This window comes from Jaculus jaculus, chromosome 1, assembly GCF_020740685.1.
Source record: "Jaculus jaculus isolate mJacJac1 chromosome 1, mJacJac1.mat.Y.cur, whole genome shotgun sequence".
In the NCBI taxonomy this organism is placed as follows: domain Eukaryota; kingdom Metazoa; phylum Chordata; class Mammalia; order Rodentia; family Dipodidae; genus Jaculus; species Jaculus jaculus.
The window spans coordinates 21,870,358-21,894,108 of NC_059102.1; the positions used below are offsets into that span (position 1 = coordinate 21,870,358).

The 23,751-nt window shown below is 41.3% G+C and overlaps 2 protein-coding genes across 9 annotated transcripts in view; one reads left to right on the forward strand and one right to left on the reverse strand.

Moving 5' to 3' along the window:
- Positions 1-623, reverse strand: part of Vti1a (vesicle transport through interaction with t-SNAREs 1A) — a 388,408-nt gene extending 387,785 nt beyond the window's left edge. For 2 of the 4 annotated variants that reach the window (XM_045135289.1, XM_045135286.1), the window contains exon 1: positions 204-623. In XM_045135289.1, coding sequence (XP_044991224.1) covers positions 204-297 — 94 coding nt within the window. In that variant the 5' untranslated portion in view covers positions 298-623. The remainder of the gene's footprint in view (positions 1-203) is intronic. The other 2 variants (XM_004659337.2, XM_045135282.1) reach the window with 1 other exon arrangement.
- Zdhhc6 (zinc finger DHHC-type palmitoyltransferase 6) lies at positions 183-23,172 on the forward strand. 5 transcript variants are annotated; one of them, XM_045135263.1, is made up of 11 exons: positions 184-972; positions 1,957-2,427; positions 5,275-5,366; positions 6,495-6,654; positions 9,215-9,376; positions 11,130-11,183; positions 14,413-14,580; positions 15,418-15,459; positions 16,108-16,253; positions 16,339-16,385; positions 22,605-23,172. In XM_045135263.1, the coding sequence occupies exons 2-11, from the start codon at positions 2,143-2,145 to the stop codon at positions 22,706-22,708; spliced, it is 1,260 nt and encodes a 419-aa protein (XP_044991198.1). In that variant the 5' UTR covers positions 184-972; positions 1,957-2,142; the 3' UTR covers positions 22,709-23,172. The 5 variants fall into 5 exon arrangements, with proteins under 5 accessions (XP_044991209.1, XP_044991198.1, XP_004659395.1 ...); XM_004659338.2 differs by having other exon boundaries at positions 184-952; XM_045135269.1 differs by having other exon boundaries at positions 184-910.
- Positions 23,173-23,751: the final 579 nt, after the last annotated feature.

A 23,751-nucleotide genomic window follows, 5' to 3' on the forward strand; every position in this document is an offset into this window, starting at 1 on the left:
AGGTTCGGAAAAGCGTTCTGTCATTCGAAGCATCCCCAAGACCCACCCGAAGTCTCCCCACCTTCCACCAAGCCGAGCCCCGCCCCTCCGGGGAGCCAGCCCCGCCCACAGCTCCTCGCGCCGAGCTGACGCGCCTGGCGGGGCGGGGCTCGGGACTCCCGGCTCCCTAGGCCGCCCCCGCCAGGCCGGGGCAGGCTTCTCACCCGGCGGGAGTCGGGGCACCCTGGAAATCTTGCTCGTGATCTCAGCAGTGAGCACCGCGAAGTCCTGCTCATAGCCCTCGAAATCGGAAGACATGGTCGCTCCGCAGCGACCGGCCGGGGCCGGAGCCTAGCTGGGGACAAGGGGCTGCGAAGGGCACAGGGCCGCGACTTGAGAACCCCCGGGGGGGAGGAACCCTGCAGAGCTGAGCGAAGAACCGGGGACAGCTCCCGGCCCCGCCGCTTCCTGGTTGTCCTTCGCAATCGTTGTCCTCCGGAAACTGGGCTGCAGGCGTCTTGTACTTCCCACCTTCTCTTCGACATGAAGACTTTCGCTAAGGGAAAACGTCCCAGATCGTGTCCCCTGAAAACTCTACCCAAAACAGTCAGGGGTCACTGAAAACATTTCTCCTGCTCTACGTGCTCGGAAACGGCTCGGCTTTCCAAAGCTACAAAAAAAAAAAAAAAAAATTCACAGGAGACTGTTTCCCCGGAGGGGGGAAGCTTGAAGCGGCGAACCTCCCGGAAGTGGCTGTGGCGGAGCCTGCGCAGGGCGCGTGAGCGGGAGAGTCGCGGCGAGGGCCCTGGCGGAGAGACGCCCGGCTGCGAGCTCGCCCCGCACTCCGACCTCGGGCCCCCGGGATTCCCTGCTTGCTCGGGACTGAAGGGCTCATGACGCGGTTAGCCGGAGCGGAGGAAGTCTGTTGCGGGTGAGCCCTGGCCGTCCAGGAAATGCGATGGCCGAGGAGCAGGTACCAAAGTGCACACCGAGGTGGGAGTCGAGGCTGGGTATGCAACCACGACTTAGGCGATCTTCGCCCCACCCGAGGGGCCCAGAATCTTCAAAATGATGAGACCAACCTCGCCTGCTAGGACTTTGGTCCCCCGAGTGGGGCGTTTCTAAACGCTGTGTTCCGTGGCACGGGCAGGAAACTGAGGCACAAGGCAGCGGCAGCAGCTGCTTGGGAATCCGTTTTCCATGTATCTCAGATTCTGTTACCCGTGTTTCTTGGCTCCTTTCCCGGATTCGCTCCTGATCAGTCCCAACACACTCCTGAAAATCTCCCCTGCTCTCAAAATCCCGCCTTCCCTCTCTCCCAGAGCCAGTTCCTTTTTCTTCAGATCCCATGCTCTGTCACCTAACTGCTTCAGTCGTGATTGCACGCACGCACCCCCTCTTTCTGCTTTCACCCTTGCTTCTTTACCTTTGGCCACAGTAGATTGTTAATGTGGGTGTTTGGGGGGCGGGCGGGGGACAACTACAAACAAACATTATAGACCATGTCAGGTTCACACTTTAAGAGACAGTTTAGAACTTTTCCGGAAAGATGTTCAGTGACTTGTCTTCTATTTTGGTCTCAGCTGTTACATGTGACCTTGGTCTAATCACTCAGCCTTGTCTAAGCCAATTTTGATTGAATGGAAGAGGCTGGATTATAGCAACTCCTTGGCCCTGCTTATCAGCTCTCAAGGTCTTTGTCCTCCCAAACCAACCACTAAACATTGGCCTTTCACCTGACAAGTTAAGAACAATGTAGCAACAGCTTTAGAGTCATGTGTCCAGCTTGAATGTTATCTAATCATGAACTTGGGTTTTAAATAAGGTAGAATAATTCTTTCTGGACTTTGGGTGATAATACCAGCCTCACAGTATGTATACACTTGTGCTACTTAGATCTGTCTTGGAGTAACAAACACGCAACATGTTAATTTTTTTTTTTTTCTTTACTGGACTCTCCCATTTTGTTTTTGTTAGTTTGGGTCTCAAGCCAAAACTCTGGGGTGTTCTCATTACGATAAAGAGCTCTGAGTGTGGATAGTGAAAATGACACCTGCATTCTCCTGTAACCTGAAGGCATGACAAGTCAGGGACCCATGTGGACTTCTGGCACATGGGAATGTGTGCACAGACCAAGGAGATCTGTAACACCTTAGAAGCAAGATGGCAATCTTCTCCAGCATGGGCACATTCTGCTCTGTCATCAAGTTTGAAAATCTCCAAGAATTAAAGAGACTTTGTCACTGGGGTCCCATCATAGCCCTTGGTGTGATAGCAATATGTTCCACAATGGCCATGATTGACTCTGTGTTGTGGTATTGGCCCTTACATACAACTGGAGGAAGTGTGAATTTCATCATGTTAATAAATTGGACCGTGATGATTCTTTACAATTACTTCAATGCCATGTTTGTGGGTCCTGGCTTTGTCCCTCTGGGATGGAAACCGGTAAGTAAAAAGTTCCTTTTGTCAATAATCACTGCATAATTGTATATGGAGTTTATTGTGAAAATTGAATGTTTAGTTTTCACTTTATCTGCCAATTAGTACTGTCTTACACAATCTGTTCTTTGTCCAGGTAGGCAAAAGGTATACTTTTCTCTTTTTTTAACGTATAATTTTATTGTTGGTAACTTCTATATGACAGTTCCCTCCCCTCCCCCACTTTCCCCTTCACAACTCCACTCTTCATCATATCCCTCCCTCTATTGGTCTCTTATTTTGATGTCATTATCTTTTTCTCATATTATGAGGGTCTTGGAAAAGTTTTGCTAGACACTGTGAGGTCATGGGTAGGTTTATTCCAAGGTACTTTATTATTGTTGTTTTTTGAGATATTTGGGAATGGGAGAGATTCCCTGATTTCATCCTCCACATGTTTGTTGTTAGTGTATAGGAAAGCTACTGATTTCTGTGTATTTATTTTGTATCCTGCAATGTTGTTAAAGGTGTTTATCAGCTCTAACAGTTTGCTGGTAGAGTCTTTAGGGTCCTTTATATGTAGAATCATCTGCAAAGATTGATAATTTGATCTCTTCCTTTCCAGTTTGTTTATGAGTGTCTCCTGCCTTATTGCTATAGCTAAGACTTCCAGTACTATATTAAAAGTGGAAACAGTGGACACCCTTGTTTTGTTCCTGAATTTAGTGGAAAAACTTCAAGGTTTTCCCCATTTAGGATTATGTTGGCTGTAGGTTTGTAATAAATATCTTGTATTATGTTGAGAGATGTTCCTTCTATTCCCAGTTTCTGTAGAACTTTTACCATGAAGGGATGTTGGATTTTTTTGAGTGCCTTTTCTGCGTCTATTGAGATGGTCATGTGAGTTTTGTCCTTTAGTCCATTTATATAGTATATTACATTTATCAATTTGTGTATGTTGAACTGTCCCTGCATCTCTGAGATAAAGCCTACTTGGTTGGGGTGAATAATCTTTCTGATAAAGTCTTGTATTCTGTTTGCCAATATTTGTTCAGAATTTTTGCATCTGTGTTTATGAGGGAGATTGGTCTGTTCTTTTTTTGTTCTGTCTTTGTCTGGTTTTGGTATCAGCGTGATGTTGGCTTCATAGAAGGAATACTCATCTAAATTAACTTTTCCCAAACAATTGCCTGCTTCTGTGTTTAAAAAAAAAGAAGACAAGCAGGTGTGGTGGTTCATGCCTATAATCCCAGCACTCAGGAGACTGAGTCGTGCAGATCATAAAGGCTAGTTTTGTCTACATACTGAGTTCAGAACAGCCTGGACTACAGAGTAAGACCCTGTCTCAGAAGAAAGAAAAAAAAAAAAATAGAGGGTAGGTAGATCCATGATGATCATATCCTATCCTCTCTTAGAAGTTCACAATGCATTATGATTCTAGGATCTTTTTACATATAATATAAGAACATCCACCAGATATGAGAGAAACATTTTAGAACTTGTTGAGGGAGATCCCTTGCTTCTTAGTAGCTTGTTAGAAATGCAGAATATTAGTTTGTACTTCAGAACTACTGAATCAGAATCTTCTTTTAAACAGAATCCTCAGGTGTTTTTTAGGTATGTTAAAATTGGAGAAACACTCTGAAAACAAATGAGTAAGAATAACATGTTCTGTGAGATTTTTTTTTTGTGGGTGCTGCTTGAAGTGGGTGCACAGGGAGACATGGTTCCCATTCTGAAGGTCTTATAACTCAGGAGAGGAATGAATACACCTGTGAAAAATAATACTAAGCTAAAACTTGGTTGTGATGAGTGCTGTTGAAGTTAGAACACAACACTTTGAGCTGAGGACCTATGGAAAAAGGGGTGTTTGCCAATAAGAAGAGAAAAGGGCATTTCAGGTTGAGGAAAGTGGGAGCACACATTCAAAAATGAAGGGAGGAGGGTACTTAATAGGTTGATAATGTATATATGTAAGTACAATGATCGTGAAGGGGAGGTGGGAGGTAATATGATGGAGAATGGAATTTAAAGAGGAAAGTGTTGGGGGGGGTAGGGCGGGAATTACCATGGGATTCTTTTTATAATCATGGAAAGTGCTAATAAAAATTTAAAAAATTAAAAAAAAACTGGACAGTCTTGTGTGACTGCAGAAAAATGTGTGTAGTGCAGAGAAGAATGGAACAAAAGCAGTTCATGGAAAGTTGTGAATATGTAGGAGATTGTTAGACCTTAAGTTCAAATACCCACAAAAAGGTGATAATATCAAGGATCTGAAAGATTTCAGAAAGTAGCAACTCATGCTCAAATGTCCACTCTTAAAATGTCTGCCAAGTTGTCAGCTCCCTTTTCCTAAACTCATCCATTAAGATTTAGGCTAAGCAGTCCAATTGACATTAGATTTGGGTAGAGTATGAGAAACAGAAGTTTAAAATGACCTATGTGGGTGGGCTGGAGTGATGGCTTAGCATATAAGGTACTTGAGGGCCCAGGTTCCATTCCCCAGTGCCCACAGAAGCCAGATGCACAAGGTGGTGCATGTGTCTGGAGTTCGTTTGCAATGGCTGGAGGCCCTGGCATGCCCATTCTCACACTCTGTCTATATGCCTCTCTCTTACTCTCAAATAAATAAATAAAAATGACCTGTGGGAAATTAGAATGATGCTATTCCTACAACAAACGTGTTGTTTATACAGACATCTTAGCTTAAATAAGAGGATTGGAAATGTCAGTTATAGTAGCACTTTTCCCCCATCGTCCATGAAAGAAGTTTATACTATAGGAAAACATTCATAAAGTCTGTTATCAGTTAGGATAACGTTATTATATAGGATCAAGTAACTAAGGTATTTTTCCTTACATGTTGCTGTAAAGGAAAATTCTCAAGACGGCATGTATCTCCAGTATTGTAAAATCTGCCAAGCATACAAGGCACCACGTTCCCATCACTGCAGGAAGTGCAATAGGTATGTGGCTTCCCATCGTTTATTGTGGGTTGGCCACCTTGATTTTTGGTCTTTGTGTTCTTACTTTCTATTATGACAGTAGAAATTGGTTTTATCCTCTGCAAGGCATCCATACTGCCAGAAATTATGTCAAAATATGTTAAGTGCCCATATTCACCATTTTATACTTAAATTGTCAATGCAGGGAATTGCATTCTTGTTTGTTATGAGGGATATATATGTATGTATGTATGTATGTATGTATGTATGTATGTATGTATGTATGTATGTGTGTGTGTATGTATTGGGAAAATAGGTATATTTGCCTCTTGCCCTGCACCATCAGATTAAAAATAGGTGCCTTTAGTTTGTGTCTAAAAACCACATCATGATTGTGTTTGTGGCCATCGTCTTGACTAGCTTTGGAATTCTGATTCTGGATTATGACAGACTGCTTTTCCCAGTACTTATTAATACACCTTTCTGCTTTATGCAACTCCAATAAATCCAATCAAAATTGTACTGGGAAGAAAAGTGAATCACTATAGAAATGCAAACTAATTTTAGAGGACCAACAATGTTCATTGATTAATGTAAAATTCAGAGAATCATTGGAGACAACCACAGTTTTGTGTGAAGCTAAGAAATTTTCCTCTAGTAAAGTGAAGGTGCAGAAACAGTGTGAATGAGTCTGTGCTGCCCATGGCTCATTGAGCTCAGCAGTTCCGCCTCTAAAGTACCGTGAGAAAAGGAAGCTGCAGTTGTGTGCTTGTGCCCACGAACCCCAGGAGGGTTTATAAGGGATTTTTGAGTCACTTTTGCACTGTGTTTCCATCCCTGAGGTTCTAAGCAAAAGGAACGTCCCAGCTATCCCCTGCTTCCTCTTGTTTCTTAACAAACTGTACTTGCGGCAGACACCTCCCGAGAAGATGTTGTGAAGTCTGCCATTTCTTATGCTATTTAGAATTTTAAAGGAGTCATCTGTAACTGTCCAATGGCTCATAAAGATGTATCTTTCTGTGTCATGAAGTGTTACCCTGTGACTCCTGGACTTAGTGGATACCTATTGGGTTGATCTTTTAAAGAACAAAGCTAATTAAAGTACACAGGATTCTTTGCATCATGTTTCATGTACATTTTTCTTGGTAGATGTGTGATGAAGATGGACCATCACTGTCCCTGGATCAACAACTGTTGTGGTTACCAAAACCATGCTTCATTCACACTGTTTCTCCTTTTAGCACCACTGGGTTGTATTCATGCTGCTTTCATTTTTGTTATGACTATGTATACACAGCTTTATAATCGGGTAAGTGGCAGTATTTTTATATTGTTATGTCAGATTAAGTGATAGTTATCAAGATTTGTTTAAGAGACTCCTTCCGGAATTATGCTTTTTGTAATGTAGCTGGGGCAACAACTTTGCTTTGTCTCTATTTCCTTAAAAAAAAAGTATTTAAACTCAATCTTTTTTTTTTTGACTAATTCTTTAAGATGAGGAAATGCTGAGGCTGAAAAGGCAGCTTAGTCAAGTGCTGGCCTTGCTAGCGTGTCTTCAGTAACCACATAAGCGTACGAGGCACAGCGGCGCAACGTGGGGCTTTTGCTGTCCACTCAGTCTGGCCTAGTGGTGGTGGCTCCTGAGGATGATGTCCAGGGTTGTCCTCTGCCCTGTCCTCTACACATACCTGCATGCACATGCGTATGCTCATGCATTCAAAAAGAATGGGGAAATCTATACGCTGTGGTTGAAGTTGATAGATTATTACCTTATACATTATTTATTACATTTCAAACTAGTAGTTTGGGGATGTGTAAGGATGAGAAAGAAAAGAGCAAGAGGAAAAAGACACAGTCGGGCTTCATGTCTCCATTCAGACCATGTAGTTCTTTTCTTAATTCCAACTCCATGACTCTGGAAGGTGTTCATGGAGCAAGCATACCCCTAAAATAAACAGACTAAACCAGCAGCAGTCAGACTTGATTTATGGGCAAGTCGTCATGAAATAAAATCAAGGGTCACAGGTAAAAGACCTAGCATGAAAATCAGGGGCACAAACCTGATGTTTCTGTGGCAGACTGCAGGTCCATGCTCTTCACAGAGGGGACAGCGCCTATGTGATCTTAACCAGCTTGTGGGGTTTTTGAATCTTTGCACAGTAGTGATAGTCTTGGAATTTTTTTTTTTTTTTTTGGACATACCTATAAACCTGATACTTACTTTGTGTGTGTGAGAGAGTATGGGTGTGTACATGCTGCAGCATGTGTGTGAAGTTCAGAGGACATCCTCAGGTGTTATTCCTCACCATCCACTTTGTTTGAGGCAGGGTCTCTTTGCTGTTTCCACTGCTTACATCAAGCTAGCTTTTGGGATTCTACTGTCTCCCCCTGCCACACCATAGGAGGGCTGGTATTATATGCAGCTTCACATGGGCTCTAGGCATTCACTCAAGTCATCACACTTACAGTGCTTTCGTCCACTGAGTTATCTCCCCGCCCTGGTGATTTCTTTTTGAGACATGTTATGTATCACAGCCTGCTCTCAAGTTTGCAGTATAGCCAAGGGTGACCTTGAACTTCTCATCCTCCTGTGTTCACGACCTGAGTTCTGGGATTACAGGTGTGCACCAGCCATCTTAGTTATTCAGTGCTGATCAGACTCGGGCTTCTTGAATGCTGGGCTACATCCTCAGCCCCAAAAGTATATGTTTATGTGAAATTTCCTTATTTTTAATGTTAGTACATAACTTCTAATGCTTCGAAACACTGTGAGTCAAGCTCTCACCTGGGCAGGCTATGTTTACCCAGCATTTTACTAGCTCTTGGCCACTGGTGTGGAACTTAAGAGAAGAAATATCTGCATCCAATGCTGTTTGTTGCTGTGGAGAATACTGTAACTATAGAGCATCACAGAGACAGTGGAGACACAGTTTGTAGCAGACAGCCTCAGGCTGCTGAGATGAACTTCCAGACCAGGCACAGTTACAGAGGAAGGAATACTTATTGAATCTTATAGATCCAGAGGACGTTCCATAATGGCAGAAGAAGCTGGCCTGCTGTCACAGGTCCAAACAGAGAGAGAGGACCCACAGGCCAAAAGCAAGCAAGCACACCACCGAAACTCCAGGCAGAACTCCAGCACTTCCCTTATCTTTAGTCTAGATTCCAAATCCACCTCCACACCTTAGGACAGGACCCTAGGATCCACCACATGACACTTCTTCCAGCCAGGTGGCTGCAGATCTAAATTACAAGTGTTAATAAAATCCTGAATATGTTGGAGGCCATCTATTCAAACTACCACACAGTTACAGCTTAGATATTCTCTAATGTTCATACTAGGGATTGAGGGGTCAACCTGATTCTTCTGAGGATATATTAACATTGAATAAGAATGGGGCTGGAGAAATGGCTTAGCGGTTAAGGCTCTTGCCTGCAAAGGAAAAGAACTACGGTTTGATTCTCCAAGACCCACATTAACCAGATACACAAGGTGGTGCATATATCTGGAGTTTGTTTGCAGCTGCAAGGCCCTGGTATGCCCATTCTGTGCCCCCCTCTTAAATAAATAAATATGAAATATTAAAGAAAGAATTAGTCTGTGGATGTATAGCTCAGTAGTAGAGCACTTACCCAGAATGCATAAGGCCTTGGATTCAATACCCAGCACTGGGGGGAGAAAAAGAATGATAGCTTGCACACTGAGCCCAAACTGTGGTCTTTACTAGGGACCGTTATGTTTGGAGTACTCAGCCGCAGAGTCAAATGGTCATCTTGTGGGTTCCATTTTAAGTCAGGTTGTTTTAGCAGACTATGAGCAATTGGCATAAGTGACCATTTCAAGCATTTGTGGTGGTGGTGCTTTGCAGCTCTCCTTTGGGTGGAACACAGTCAAGATTGACATGAGTGCAGCCCGGAGAGATCCTCTTCCCATCATCCCCTTTGGATTAGCTGCATTTGCTGCCACCTTGTTTGCCTTGGGATTAGCTCTAGGAACAACCATAGCTGTTGGGATGCTCTTTTTTATACAGGTAAGTTCCTCAGTCACTGCTAACAGTTTTCATGTTGGTGCTGATTGCATTCAGAAGCAGAAACCACCTGCATAGAAGGATGTAGTAGGGATGGAAATGGCTTGTGCTTAATCTGCCTAGGCAACAGACGGGATCATCTCTCTGTAGTAGACAGGTGATGTTCGAATTTCTAATAGTTGATTTAATTTGTGAAATGTTAGCATATATAGGTGTGCACGTGTAAATCTTTGTAGTTGAGAAAGCTTATCTCACTTTCTGCAGTTGCTCTTGGTCTTCTTACCACCCCAAAAGAGGATGACAGCAGAACATTACTGTTTTCCCTTCCTTACAGGTGAATAATTAACTCAAAAAAGCTTAAGTGACTTACCCAAGGTCATCCATTCATGTACTAAATAAACATAGTTGTTCCATGTCATATTATGTGTAGTAGTCATAATAGTACAGGTTACATTTTGATTGAGTGCTTGTTATGTGCAAGGCACTGTTTCAGATACTTGATAGTTACCAGCTTGTGCATACCAACCCATGATAGAGTTGCTGTCCAGTGCCTGCTTTGTGACAAGTTACTGTACAACTTGGAATAATGAAAATGAAGAGGTTTCTTTGAGAACTCTAGAGAAATCAGTTATTTGGGGAAAACAATTACCCCTGTCATTAAGAATCCATAGTACAGGGCTGGAGAGATGGTTTAGCATTTAAGTGCTTGCCTGTGAGGCCTAAGGATCCCAGTTCGAGGCTCAATTTTCCAGGACCCACGTTAGCCAGATGCACAAGGCGGGGGGCAGGTGTCTGGAGTTCCTTTGCAGTGGCTGGAGGCCCTGGTGTGCCCATTTTCTCTCTGTCTCTCTCTATCTGCCTCTTTCTCTCTGTCTGTCACTGTCAAATAAAATAAAATAAAAGAATCATAGTACAGAGCTGGAGAGATGGCTCAGCTGTTAAAGGCACTTGCTTGCAAAGGCTTACAGCTCAGGTTCAATTTCCCAGTACCCATGTAAAGCCAGATACACAAAACACAGCCTATGTCTGGAGTTCATTTGTACCAGCAGGAAGCCCTGGCCTTCCTTTTCCTACTCTGTATCTCTCAAATAATGAACTTAAAAAAAAAGATTCATATTAGAAATAAGCTAATCTTGAAGTGTAGAATCTTACTTACATGAGTGGACCTAGTTGTATTTAAGAAGATGGCATAGGAGAGTGATGACTGAATACGTTGAAGCAAGCTGTTTCTTCTGCGTAACTTGACATAGACAACTTAGAGGAAGAAGGATTTAGTTTGGTCACTGCCTCACAGATGTCAGCCCATAGTCCTTGTTCCCATGATAAGGTGGAAGAACATCTTGACACCAAGGCATAGGGAGGAGAGGAGGAAGCTGGTGACTTCATAGTAGACAGGACACAGAGAGACAGGCTATCAGCCGAGACCCAGGCCCCCAGCCCCTACTTCCTCCAGCCCTGAAAGGAAGGGAGCAAGCATGTAGAGGACGTTTAATATTGAAATCATAACCTGAGGAGGCTGACTGAAGTCACTGTTGTGTTCTAAATAGATTATTAACAAATGTCAAGTCACTTAGAATACTGATAATAGATTTTAATAGCAAGTACATTTAAGTACTGACAGAACTGATTGTATAAATGATTTATTCATACATTAGATAAGAACAACTCGCTTAAATTTAGGTGAAAAGTCAGTCACTTTATTTGTATTCTTGGAATGGAATAATAAGAGCTTGTTCTACTATCATTTAATTTCCAGATGAAAATAATTCTCAGAAACAAAACTTCTATTGAATCATGGATTGAAGAGAAGGTAAATTTTAATAATTGTTTCCTCAGTTTAATTAATGTTAGGCCAAATTTGTTAAGTGCTTGAATGTGAAAACTTGGCTGCCAGGTGTTTTCCTTAAGTCATTTTCATGCCACATAAAAAGTGATATAAGAAACATTTTTACTTATCTCCAATTAAACTTAACTCTCACAAAAATATACTTCTCATAGTCCCTGAATTGTTAGAGTTGTATGCTGCATTTTTAGCCTTTTGCCATTATCTCTCAGACTGGAAAAAGAGACATCCCACGTGGAAAAGTGCCAGAAATATTTGAGACATTGCTAAGGTATAATAACATTGAATTGATCACCACAAAATTCAGTTCCCCCATTGTGAGTGCAACCTAGCATACAGCTCAACTCTGTGTACCCTGCTTAAGATGTCACAGCCTCACAGCACTGCAGTAACTGTCCATAGAAACCAGTTATGGCCTAAGTGGGGTGATCCAGCTTCTGTTTCAAAGCACTGCCTCAGAAAGCTGTTTATCATAACACCTTCTAATTTATTCCTGAATATTATAACACCTTCTAATTATTTTCCAAGAAAAATGCAACATGTTGACTCTTATAAGATTTCCTAGTTTTAAATGTTAGCAGGATGGCAAGCAATTCAAATTAAAAACAAGCAAGTAAAAACATTCTGTGAGCTAAGTCAAACACCAATATATTTGTAGAATATGCTTAGTCCCTGGCATCCAGTTTGTAAATTTTAACTTGGAGTAGCAGCTTAGACTTTTTGTTTGCATAATCATCTTGCATTCCCATAAAAGCTTGTATGTGTATTATACCTATTGATAAATGCCATACTTTGTACATGTAAAATGATATTTTATGAAAAATAATTATATTTTAAAATGAAATATAAGGAGAAAGCAGCCTTGTTTTATATTTTTACAAATATCTTTACTATGGTGTCTCACATCTTCTGCATTCAGTCTGTTGAGACATATTACTTTGGCTAAATGTATGGAAGAAGCCATTCTCATGCATATATGTAGGTGGAAAAGATCAGAGTATTTTATCAGCATTTTAAATGGCAATAGATATTCTTAATTGTACATTAAAATTTGTCAGGTGGCTTTTTTTATGTGAGAGTTCTGGGCTAAAACCCAGTTTCCTATATGCTAGGCAGGCACCCTGCCACTGAGGCACACCCCTCTCCCCATTAGTCACCTTCTTCCCCATACGGTTGTAACTAGTACTTTCATATCATATGTATATATGTATCTGTAAATCTAGGACCCACAGATGACAAAAAAACATGTGATATTTGTCTTCTGAGACTGACTTTATTTATGTGAAACTGGGAATCAAACCTAGAGCCTTCTAAATAAAGGGCAAGTGTTTTACCATATCCCCAGCACATGAAGATTTATAAAAAGGGTGAAGAAATGACCCTTGACTGTCTAGGAAAGATGGTTTCTACATTCAGTGGATTCGTATTACAGTAGGGTGGTCCTTGCACCAAAGAGCATCCAAATCACTGTATAAAGAAACACAAGAAGTTCTTGCATAAATACTGTCCCTCCACCTACTACTTCAAAGTGTCCTTTCTAGTGAACATAAATGCATGGGTATTAGGTTAGCTTTTTGTGTGCTTAAGTGTTGCTTTTTTTTCCAGCTGAAGACTGTTATAAAGTCCATGTTGGTCTGAGGTTATCTTAAAGCTTGTACTTGATCACCATGTGAAAATTCAAGTAAGGGTGCAAAGTTCATAGAAATGACCTGTCAACAAGGTTTATACAATGAGTGTAAGCTCATCTGTAGAGTTTGGAATCCATAATAGAGATTTTTACCACTAGGTGTCAGTAGTGCTTAAGAAATTTGAAGCTACCTTATTTCCTTGTGTTAAATGCCTAGAATATGTATTCAGCTGAAAATATATTTGCAGAACAGGTACATGTAAATGCAAATGGAACTATGTGTGTGTGTGTGTGTGTATATGTGTGTGTGTGTGTGTTGGTGTAAAAATCATGAGAGGCCTCTATTTTTTTTAAATTAATGTATTTATTGATAATTTCATACATGTAAATAATGTGTATTTGATCACATTTGTCCGTTACCCTCTCCCCACTCTTACTGAACCCTTTTACAGCTAGACCTCCTACCTTCTTGTCTGTTTTTGTTGTGGTGGTAACCTACTTGAATATGTTAGGTGGCTTGCATGTGTTTATTTTTTAATATTTTTCATAAAACAATAACTCCCTTATTGTACCCTTCCTGGCCATTCCCAACCTCTAATCCATACTTTTATTTATCAGCATCCCTTCTTTTTACCTGTAGTTTTGTATGTGGAAACGACCAGAAGCAATGAGGGTTTTCTGAGTATAAGATCAACTTAGCTCTTTTTTTTTTTTTTTGTTTATTTGCAAGCAGAGATTGAAAAAGAGTATATGAGTACACCAGGGCCTCATATACTGAGTACAAACAAAACTCCAGACATGTGCACCACTTCGTGCATCTGGCTTTACGTGGGTACTGGGGAATCAAACCCAGGCTGACACTTTGTAAGCAAGCGCCTTTAACCACTGAGTCATCTCTTAGTCCCAGCTAACTCTTTTGGTAGGCCTATTTGAATGCTTGTCCCTAATGGACACTCTGGCAAGTGTTGTCTGGACAATCACATACAGGGTTGGGGTTCTATGTCAAGTTCGTATTGTGTTGGGATAAAGCTATCTTTTCTGTGACTCCTACTGATATTTCAGCAATAAGGAAATATTTCTGGGCTGGAAAGATGGCTCAGCGGTTAAGATGTTTGCCTGCAAAGCCTAACAATCTGGGTTAAATTCTCCATTACCCATGAAAAGTCAGATGCTTCAAGTGGCCCATGCATCCAAAGTTTGTTTGCAGTGGCAGGAGGCTCTGTCATGCACATACTCTCTTTGTATTTCTTTCTGTCTCTCTCTTCTTGCAAGTAAAATAAGAACAAAGAAAAGGTGTTTCTGACAGATGTGGTGATGCACGCCTTTAATCCTAGCACTCAGGAAGCAGAAGTACAAAGATGGCCATGAGTTCGAGGCCAGCCTGAGACTACAGAGTGGGTTCTAGGTCAGCTTTGGCTAGAGTGAGACCCTACCTCGAGACCCGCCCCCCCCCCCCAAAAAAATGTTTCTATGCTGACACAAATTTGAGGAATACGTGTTTTCAATAATGTATTTCTGAAGCCAGCCCAGGCAGAAGTGTTTGCCATTTCCTGCCTTTATCATTCTCAGGCTAAAGATCGGATTCAATACTACCAGCTAGATGAAGTTTTTATTTTCCCCTATGATATGGGAAGTAGATGGAAGAACTTCAAACAGGTATTTACATGGTCAGGAGTCCCCGAAGGAGATGGTTTGGAGTGGCCAATAAGAGAAGGATGTCACCAGTACAGCTTAACAGTGAGTATTTTTTGTTCAAGTCTTTCTCTTTTGCCTCACCTTCTACCCTTTTATTTCCCTTTATCTCAGTGACATTTTATAGTCATGTAAATAATATACATATTTGTGTATGTCAAGATGAGTCTAAAATTCATAAAACACACCTTATGTCATCTTTCTTCCTTTATGTACTCTTCCCTGAACACTTAGACCTTGTAATAAAGTCCTTGTTCTGACTGTGCTTTATAAAATGTAGACTTAAGCACCTTTCCTCCGATAGTGTTGAGGGAACTTCTTGTTTAATTCCTGCCACCTAACATTGCCCACAGTGTCCTGTACCACACATAGTATCCACCTGCCTGTCCTCAACCCAGACAGTGTCACCTCTTCCATACAGTGTGACTCACCACTCTAGATCATCTTCTACTGGATGCTAGTCATGTGCCATTGTCTGTAGCTCATACAATCTCATATTTTTATTTATCTGATATTTTTAACGACAGGATTCTAGAACAGAAACTTGGGTCTAAAACAGTATTACTTGTTATCGATTAAATGGAAAATGTTAAAACTATACCTTAGCCAAGACTCACTATTGTTTTGCAATGTATGTATTTAGAAAGTCAGTGAGTCTACACCTAGAAACTTCACAGGGCAGAGAACCCACCTCCCTGGGTCCTGGGCAATGGACACAGGTGAATCGAGTATGAGGAGAAAGGCTCACACCAATTCTTGGCTTAGCAAAGATGAAATACTGGAAATTTGGGAAGTTCTTCTGTCACTGTGAAGTAGAAGGTGGTAATCTGTTTTCCACTGGGACAAGACTCATTTTTTTCTCTTTCTATATCTTCCAAACAGATAGAACAGCTGAAGCAAAAGGCAGATAAGCGAGTCCGAAGTGTAAGTAGTTCCTTTGAACAATACTAAGTTCTTCTTGGCCAGGCTCTACTTTTGTTCAGTTTAAAATAGAAGCTGACAGGTGTCTTTTATTAAGTAATATTCCTTAGTACAGTTGTAATTTTATATAATGCGTTCTTATTTCATCTAAATAGTTTGGAGATTTACAAGGGACCTCATCAAGGTATATTACCAGCATAGACAAATATCCACAATGTGGATGATGAAACCCAACCTACCAGTATGATGCCACCTGTGGCTAAGCTGATCTTGAAACTGAATAAAGTAAAAAAACTGCACTCTTCATTTGCACTGGCCCCACTCTAAAGTGCCCAGCAGCTCCATGAGTCTTAGTTGGTCTCCCTTCTAAGATCATAGACATTGGCATACAAGATATGTTCAGCACTGCAGAAATTTCAGCAGTGCCCTGGAGTTTAAATTCTGAGCAGCTATGTGTGTGGAATGAGGGATAAGAAAAGCCTGAGAACTAAAAACCTCACTTGCCTTCTACAGGGAATGGGGTGGTTGGGGAGCTGATGTGGGAAAGAAGGCATGTCACTGGATATTTGGATCTAGCTCTGAAATTTTTAATTCAAACTTAAAAGAACTCAAGATGGTAAATACTCAGATCCTTCTGACCACTGGTGGCAGGTTCGCTATAAGGTAATAGAAGATTACAGTGGTGCCTGCTGTCCTTTAAGTAGAGGACTCAAGACTTTCTTCACCAGCCCCTGCACTGAAGAGCCTCGGATACAGCTGCAGAAAGGGGAGTTCATTTTAGCCACACGAGGGCTGCGGTGAGTGACAGGAATACTGAGTTTCTTTAATGACAAAATTGACATCTAATTAATTTTTTTTAATTTAATCTTTTAAATATTTCAGATACTGGTTGTATGGAGACAAAATACTTGATGATTCCTTTATAGAAGGTATGGAAGTAGAAGGGTATGTTTAAGAAGTATGCCTGCTAGCAATAATTCCAAATTTTGTAAGACTAATTTTTATGAGTAATTGACATGTCAGATACATTAGGAGAACTAGGTAGGCGGTCCGTGACTGAGCAGCAGAAAGAAGCTCCTCACACTTTTCTCCAAAGCACTAGCACTAATCAGGTCTTCTCAATGGCAGGTAATATTTAGCTCTTACTTAACCGTGCTGTGGCACTTGTAAGAGTACTTCCCCGGACTTACTTCTAGGTACGATGATGGGAAGGAAGCCACAGTGTGGCACAGTAAAAGACAATGTCAAGATAAAACCAGTACACCCTATTCCTAGAGGAGAAAGCTAAAGAAACAAAGAAATAAGTTGATAAGGAGATGTATTCTCTGCAAAGCAGCAGCTGTGGCTGGCAGTGGCTGCCAGGAAGCTGTTCTTCCCTCCTGGACACTGGTGCCACAAGATCAGCAAGTTGGAGAGAAACTGTCCAGGCTATGGAGACAACCCACCAGAGGCTGGACATAGGTGGGTGGGTGGGTGTGTTGGCAAGGTCTCAGACCATGAAGTTCTGGAAGAAAGTGGCCTGCTCACAAGGAAAGTCCTCTAATCAGAAATAATGCACTGATGGAACTTTTGAATTGCTGAGACTAGCAGCTCTTGGCCCCTAAAAGACAGTTGAGAGAGAGGCAGAAACCAACTAGAAAGAACTGCTCACTGAAGTCATAATAACTTTTATTTCATTTTATTTTTTTATTTACTCTCTGTACTTTAGTTTGTCTCTTGCCTGAATAGATGTTTGACTGTCCTTTCATCCTCTGGAATATTTACTGTTTTGCATTCCTCTAGGCCATATACTTTCCTTCTTATTCATACTTTTCTCTTTCTTTGACTCTTCTCTTTTCATTTCACTACTTTAAAAAAAAATTATGAGAAAGAATTGGCAGGCCAGAGCCTCTAGCAGTCAAAATCCAGATGCATGTGCCACCTTGGGCATTTGGCTTATGTGGGTTATGAGGTGAACCTGGCTCCTTAGGCTTCACAAGCAAGCACCTTAACCACTAAGCCATCTCTCCAGCTCTTACTCCTTTTTTAAAAAATATTTTGTGTTGTTTATTTTTATTTATTTATTTGAGAGCAACAGAGAGAGAGAGAGAATGGGCACACCAGGGCTTCCAGCCAGTGCAAACGAATTCCAGACGTGTACGCCCCCTTGTGCATCTGGATAACGTGGGTCCTGGGGAACCGAGCCTTGAACCGGGTCATGAGGCTTCACAGGCAAGCGCTTAACCACTAAGCCATCTCTCCAGCCCTCTTACTGCTTTTTAATACCCTTAGCTCTGAGACAGTACAAGCTACATTTCCTCCTGCTGCACCTTATTGAGAATACAAATGTAGTACATGTATCTTCTGTTGCAAGTTTATACCAAGACTGCTTCAAGTTAGTGCTTGTACCACTGCATTCAGCTTCCCCTAACTAGTATTAGGGAAAATAAATGCAAGTGGACAACTCATGAGGAGTCCCCACATAAAATACAAGCAAAAAATATAATCAGGAGGACACATTCATTCTAATACATGTAACACACACACAATTTTGAGACTATAAGCCACTACAGCAATTTCCAAGTCTTAGAGCTCCTCAGTATCAGAAATTAAAGGCAATAAGATAGGTAAAATGGTGGAAAGCTTTCAGAGTCCTACTTCTGAAAAGGATCAGTGGCCACCTGGAACATTCATGGCACCAGATGAATGAAGTGACATCTACTCAGGAACTAAATAACACTGAGCATGTCCAGAACATCCAGTAAGAGACGAAACCCAAGAATCCTCCAGGTAAGAGGAGCTGAGATAAGTCCAAAGGCATAACCGTCCATTCAGTGAAATAGCAGAAATTTCCCCAAATCTAGAGAAGGAAATGGACACCCAAACAGGCATGATCAGATAAAAATCCACAACTACCTTAGTAAAGATGTCAAAAATAAAAAGCAAAAGAACAAACTGTAAGGGGAAAATATTAACTCCCATACAAATGTAAAAGCAATAATATCAGAAAAGCATGAAATGATATATTCAAGGCCCAAAAGTAAATAAGTGCAAACCACAATTTCTATCCTCACCAGTTGCCTTATAGTTGGTGGAGAAATAAGCACATTTCAAGGAAAGTATAAACTAAGACAGTTCCTGACAACCAAGCCAGCACTGCAGAACAGACTCAGCAGGAACACTATGCAGTCTCATTCAGGAGAGCACATCGCAAAACACATTTTACTAGAGGAGCTGAGGAAAGAGCCAGAAAGGGATTGCCACGTCCAGCATAACAAGCCAGCCAAACCTGAAACACTAATGAGGGAGGAAGAAGAACCGGCAAAACAAGGAAACGGCAGACCTCAGCAATACCTTAAATGCACATTGCCTCAACGCACTGTTTAAGAGATGCAGACTGGCGGGGTTAAAGAACAGTTTGACTCTCTTTTGTCTTTAGAAAAGTACACCCCAGAGTGCGCACCATAATCGCACTGGGAAAATGGAGGCAAGATTTTGGGATTTGAGCGTGCTACAGGATACAAGGTGGGGGGGGGGGGGGTTGCGGGATAGAGGGATGCCACTAACTATAGACCAGTTTCCCTTTGAAGCACACACCAATCAACTTGGTTTTGTCCTGTGGATTCAATTTAACGTAGCCTTTAATCCCAGTACCTGAGAGGCAGAGGTAGTAGGGTCACTGTGAGTTCAAGGCCAGCCTGGGGCTACAGAGTGTGTAGTAACTGGTCAGCCTGGGCTAACGCAAGACTCTACCTCAAAAAAACAAAGTTATATAACATAAACAAATTAATAAAAGTGATAAAGCATTTAAGTGGACTTATAAACAGAAATTGCATGCCCATTTCTAGACATAGAAAGGGCCTTTGACATCATTTAAAACCCTTCCATGATAAAAGTCCTGGAAAACTAGGAATCAAAGGAACACCCAAAAAAGTATATATACACACATACAAATATATGTAGGCACAGTGGCTCACGCATTTAATCCCAGTGCTTGGGAGGCTAAGGCAGTAGGATCACTGTGAGTTGGAGACCAGTCAGAGCAACAGAGTGAGTTTTAAGTCAGTCTATGTTAGAATGAGACCTTGTCTTAAAAAGCTATGTGTGTATGTACATGTGTTTATGAATGTATGTGTACATGTGTTGGATAGATGAATTATTATATACAATCAACATATTTCTGAGTATGGAAAGAACAGCATTTCTTCTAAAAGTTGGAATGAGACAAGGGTACCTATTCTCTCCACTGTTATTGACTAAACTACTCAAAGCCTTAGGTAGGGCAATAAGATGACAAATAAAATGGAGTGCAAATAGAAGGGAAGAAGCTAAATTATTCCTGTCTGTAGATGATAACCTATAGTAAAATTCCCTATAGGCTTTACCAGAACTTGCTTACATCTGATATAGTCAACAAAGTGGCAGGGTACAAAATCAACACAGAACAATCAGGAACTATTCTAGATGTCAATAATGAACAAGCCAAGAAAGAAATCAGGAAACGTCCTGTTCATTATAGCAAGAAACAAACAGAACCTTGGGGATAAACCTAAGCGAGACATGAGAGGCATCTACAATGAAACTTGAAAAATACTGAAAAAAGAAATTGAAGACACTAGAAGATAGAATGGCTCTTCATGCGCATGGAGTGACAACATTGTGAAAAGGAATAATATTACTGAAAGCAGCCTACATACTCAATGTAGTTTCCTTCAGCATTCCAGTGCCATTCTTAACAGAACTAAAATGTCAACAAAACCTAGTCCTAATTTTTATCTGGAAACATCAGGTACCAAATAGCCAAACCAATCTTAAGCAGAAAAAATGATGCAGACAGACTATAATGCCTGACCTCAAATTCTAGTACAGAGCCATGGTGGTAACAGCAGCACGATAGCGGCGCAAACACAGATCTGTTAACAAACAGAACGAATTGTTCAGAAATAAATCCACATGGCCACGGCTACTTATTTTTTGACAAAGGTGTAAAAGCATTACATTGCAGAAAAGCCTGTTCAATAAATGGCACTAGGAAAACAATATCCACATGTTAAAGAATGAAACTAGATCCATATCTGCCCCCCTGCACTAAAATCAATCTAAAATGAATCAAAGTTCTCAATATAAAACCTGAAATAGAGCTGGAGAGATGGTTTAGTGGTTAAGGCGCTTGCCTACAAAGCAGGACCCAGGTTTGATTTTCTACGACCCATGTATGCACAAGGGAGTGTATACATCTGGAGTTTATTTGTAGTGGCTGGAGGCCCTAGTGCACCTATTCTCTCCTCCCTCACTCCCTCCTCCTCTCCCTCTCCCTCTCTGCCTCTTTCTGTCTCTCAAATAAAGTATACTAAAATTAAGAAGAAAACTGAAATACTGAACCAGCAGAGGAAAATAGGGAAAACACTTCAAGATATAGGCAAGAGCTTCCTGAAAAGGGCTCCAGTAACACAAGAAACAATCCAAGGAATTGGCAGGTGGGATTACATAAAAAAAAAAAACCTGCACAGCAGATGAAGTAATTGCCAGCTATAAAGACGTCCTACCGAATGGGAGAAAAGCTTTGTCAGCCATACTTCAGACCATACCAAAAAGGGAAGGGGGGAACCTATCATTTAATAGGCTAATGACAAATAAATAAAATGGGACAATTCTCAAAAGAAACATAAATGGCCAACAAATATCTGTTTTAAATGTTCACTTTCCTTAGCCGTCAGGGAAATGCAAGTTAAAGATATCTTGAAATTCTCTCATCCCAGACTGAAAGGCCATCATCAAGAAAACAACTACAAGCAAATCTGGTGAGAACGCAGGGAAAGAGGAGCTCTCAATTCACTGGTGTTGGGAGTATATGCTGTAGTAGCCACCGTGGAAATTAGTGTGAAGACATCTCAAAATTAAAAAAAAACTACTGTGTGACCCAGTTGTACCACTTCTAGGCATATATCAAAGGACCCTAAGTCCTACCACAGAAATACTTGCACATCCATGTTTATTGCTGTAGTGTTAACAATAGCCAAGGAATGGAAGCTTAGATGTCCTCCAAGAGATAAATGATTAAAGAAATGCATACATAATGGAATTTTGCTGAGCCATAAAGAAAAATGAAACCATGATATTTTCAGGAAAATGGATCCAGTTGGAAATTATTGTGTTTAATGAAATAGGACATTTGAAAGACAAAAACCTCTTATTTTTTTCTCATATGTAGGTCCTAAATTGGAGAGAGTGATAAGCCTAAATGGAAAAGGGCAAGAAAAGATCATAAGTGGAAGGGAGGGATGTGATTAAATACATATGACATGCAAGCTGAAGGACTTTTGGGGGAGAAGAGGACCAGCAGAGGGGGGGGGGGTTTATCATGGGGTAGGGAAGTTGCGGAGGAGACCCTATAAGAACACAATAAGTCTTCAATAGAGCTCTCGTGTATGTCTGTCCTTCCTGGCATGATTGGTGAGAGACCTGAAGCATGGAGAAGTTACATAACTTATTCTTAGCCACATGCTGCAAATAGGTAGAGCTTGGGCTGAAACTTCACCAGCCCACCTCGAGACTCCATGTGCCAAATCTGTATGATGTGCTCCTTCTTTAAAGGAACGTTCCTTTTCATTGTCACTGTGTTTGTAAAGGCTATCCCATATGTTCCTGTGAATGCACTATAGGTTAGCCATGAGTTAACTCCATATGGCTGTTCTGGGAATAGAAATTTATATACTGGGAGTGGTGGAACATGCCTGTGATCCCAGTACTTGAGGAGGGTGATGAAGATGGATCACAGGTTCAAGATCAGCTTGGGCTACATAGTAAAACTGTTATCTCAAAACAAACCAGAAATCCTAGAAAAACTCATAAGAAATTCTTAAAAGCTGAAAGGAGATCATTCCTTGGAACACACTGTGCCAAACATCTTTCTTCATCATATAAATAAGCAATTGCTCTTATTGAAAAATCCTTCAACTCTGCTTAGGCTTTGACCACCCTATTCTCGAGCTTGTTAGAAGCATTAAAGCCATACTCTTCCCCTAACCCCACTTGGGTTTCTTGGGTTTGCAAGAAAGTGAAAAGGTGGTAGGAAATCGAAGAACTTACTGATTTGTAGTAGTAGGTCTTGTTCCAGTAATGTCACTGCATGCATCTGGCTGTTTACTTCAGTGTTCTTTCTCCCTCAGGTACTTCCAGAATAAGAGGATGGTTCCCTAGAAACTGTGTGGAAAAATGCCCCTGCGATGCCGAGACAGATCCGGCCCCCGAGGGCGAGAAGAAGAACAGATAGCCGCTGTTAAGTCACTCTTCAGTCCGCTTCCTTACTTGAAAACGGTATACATGACTAAGAATTATGCAGTGAGCCTACTCTGGTTGAGGTGTTCTCTTCCTCAAAGGTGCCCCAGTGCCATGATTTCAATACTTTTATTACCATTTTGAAATGGAGAAGCCATTCTCTGCCTATGCCTTTGACTGCCTGCCCCTCTTAACCACCTCTCCTCTTGAAAGAAAGAACACCTTATCCAAGTGAGTGAACTCGCGCACCGTGGTCCTCACCTGCAGGTCTGCTTCCCCTTCACCAGGAGCATCCGCCTGTGATCCTCTTGTTTCCTCCTCAATCGACGTTTCTTACGTCATAGTCCAGATGTTATAGAACTTAATTTGTCAGATTCACTATTAGCTCAGATTTTGTTACTTGTCTTTTAATAATGCAGATTTTGTCAAATCAAATAAAGATTGATGGACATTATGTAAAAAAAAGTTTTCATTTTTTTGCTGACTAAAAAGCTTTGTCTTAAGTCATTATGAAAAGCTGTTCTCCATGCTCTAAAAATGTGGCATCTTGGGCTGGGAAGAGGACTCAGCGGTTAAACCCTTGCTTGCAAAGCTGCCCCCACCCCCCCCCCCCCAGTTCCCTAGTAGCCATGTGCTGCAAAGCGGCACACTCGCCTGGAGTTTGTTTATAGCAGTGAGAGGGCCTCGTGTACCCGTTCTCTCTTGCGTTCTCCCTGTCTGTCCTTCCCTCCCTCCCTCTCTCTGCTTAAATAAGTCAAAAAAAAAAAAAAAGTTAAGATGAAAAAATTGGCATGAATCATGAGTTCCAGATATGATATTTTCTGCTCAATATGGGTCAGTCCTATTAATGACAGTCAAGCTCCCAGCATTCGGGAGACTAATGATAAGCTTCATGTATACATGTGGAGTTATCAAAAACTGAAGCCTCAGCAAGCGATGGGAGCCAAGCTGGTGAACTTTGATGCTTAGATGAATAGAATTCATGAAAGAAGGCAATGGTCTGTTTCTTTGTACTTCACAAAGTGGTCTACTACCCCT

Coding starts and splice junctions, on each gene's coding strand:
- Zdhhc6 (XM_045135263.1), top strand. CDS start 2,143: ATGGCAATCTTCTCCAGCATGGGCACATTCTGCTCTGTCATCAAGTTT. Junction 9,377..11,129: donor GGATGCTCTTTTTTATACAG/GTAAGTTCCTCA, acceptor TTTAATTTCCAG/ATGAAAATAATTCTCAGAAA. Junction 16,254..16,338: donor TTAGCCACACGAGGGCTGCG/GTGAGTGACAGG, acceptor TAAATATTTCAG/ATACTGGTTGTATGGAGACA.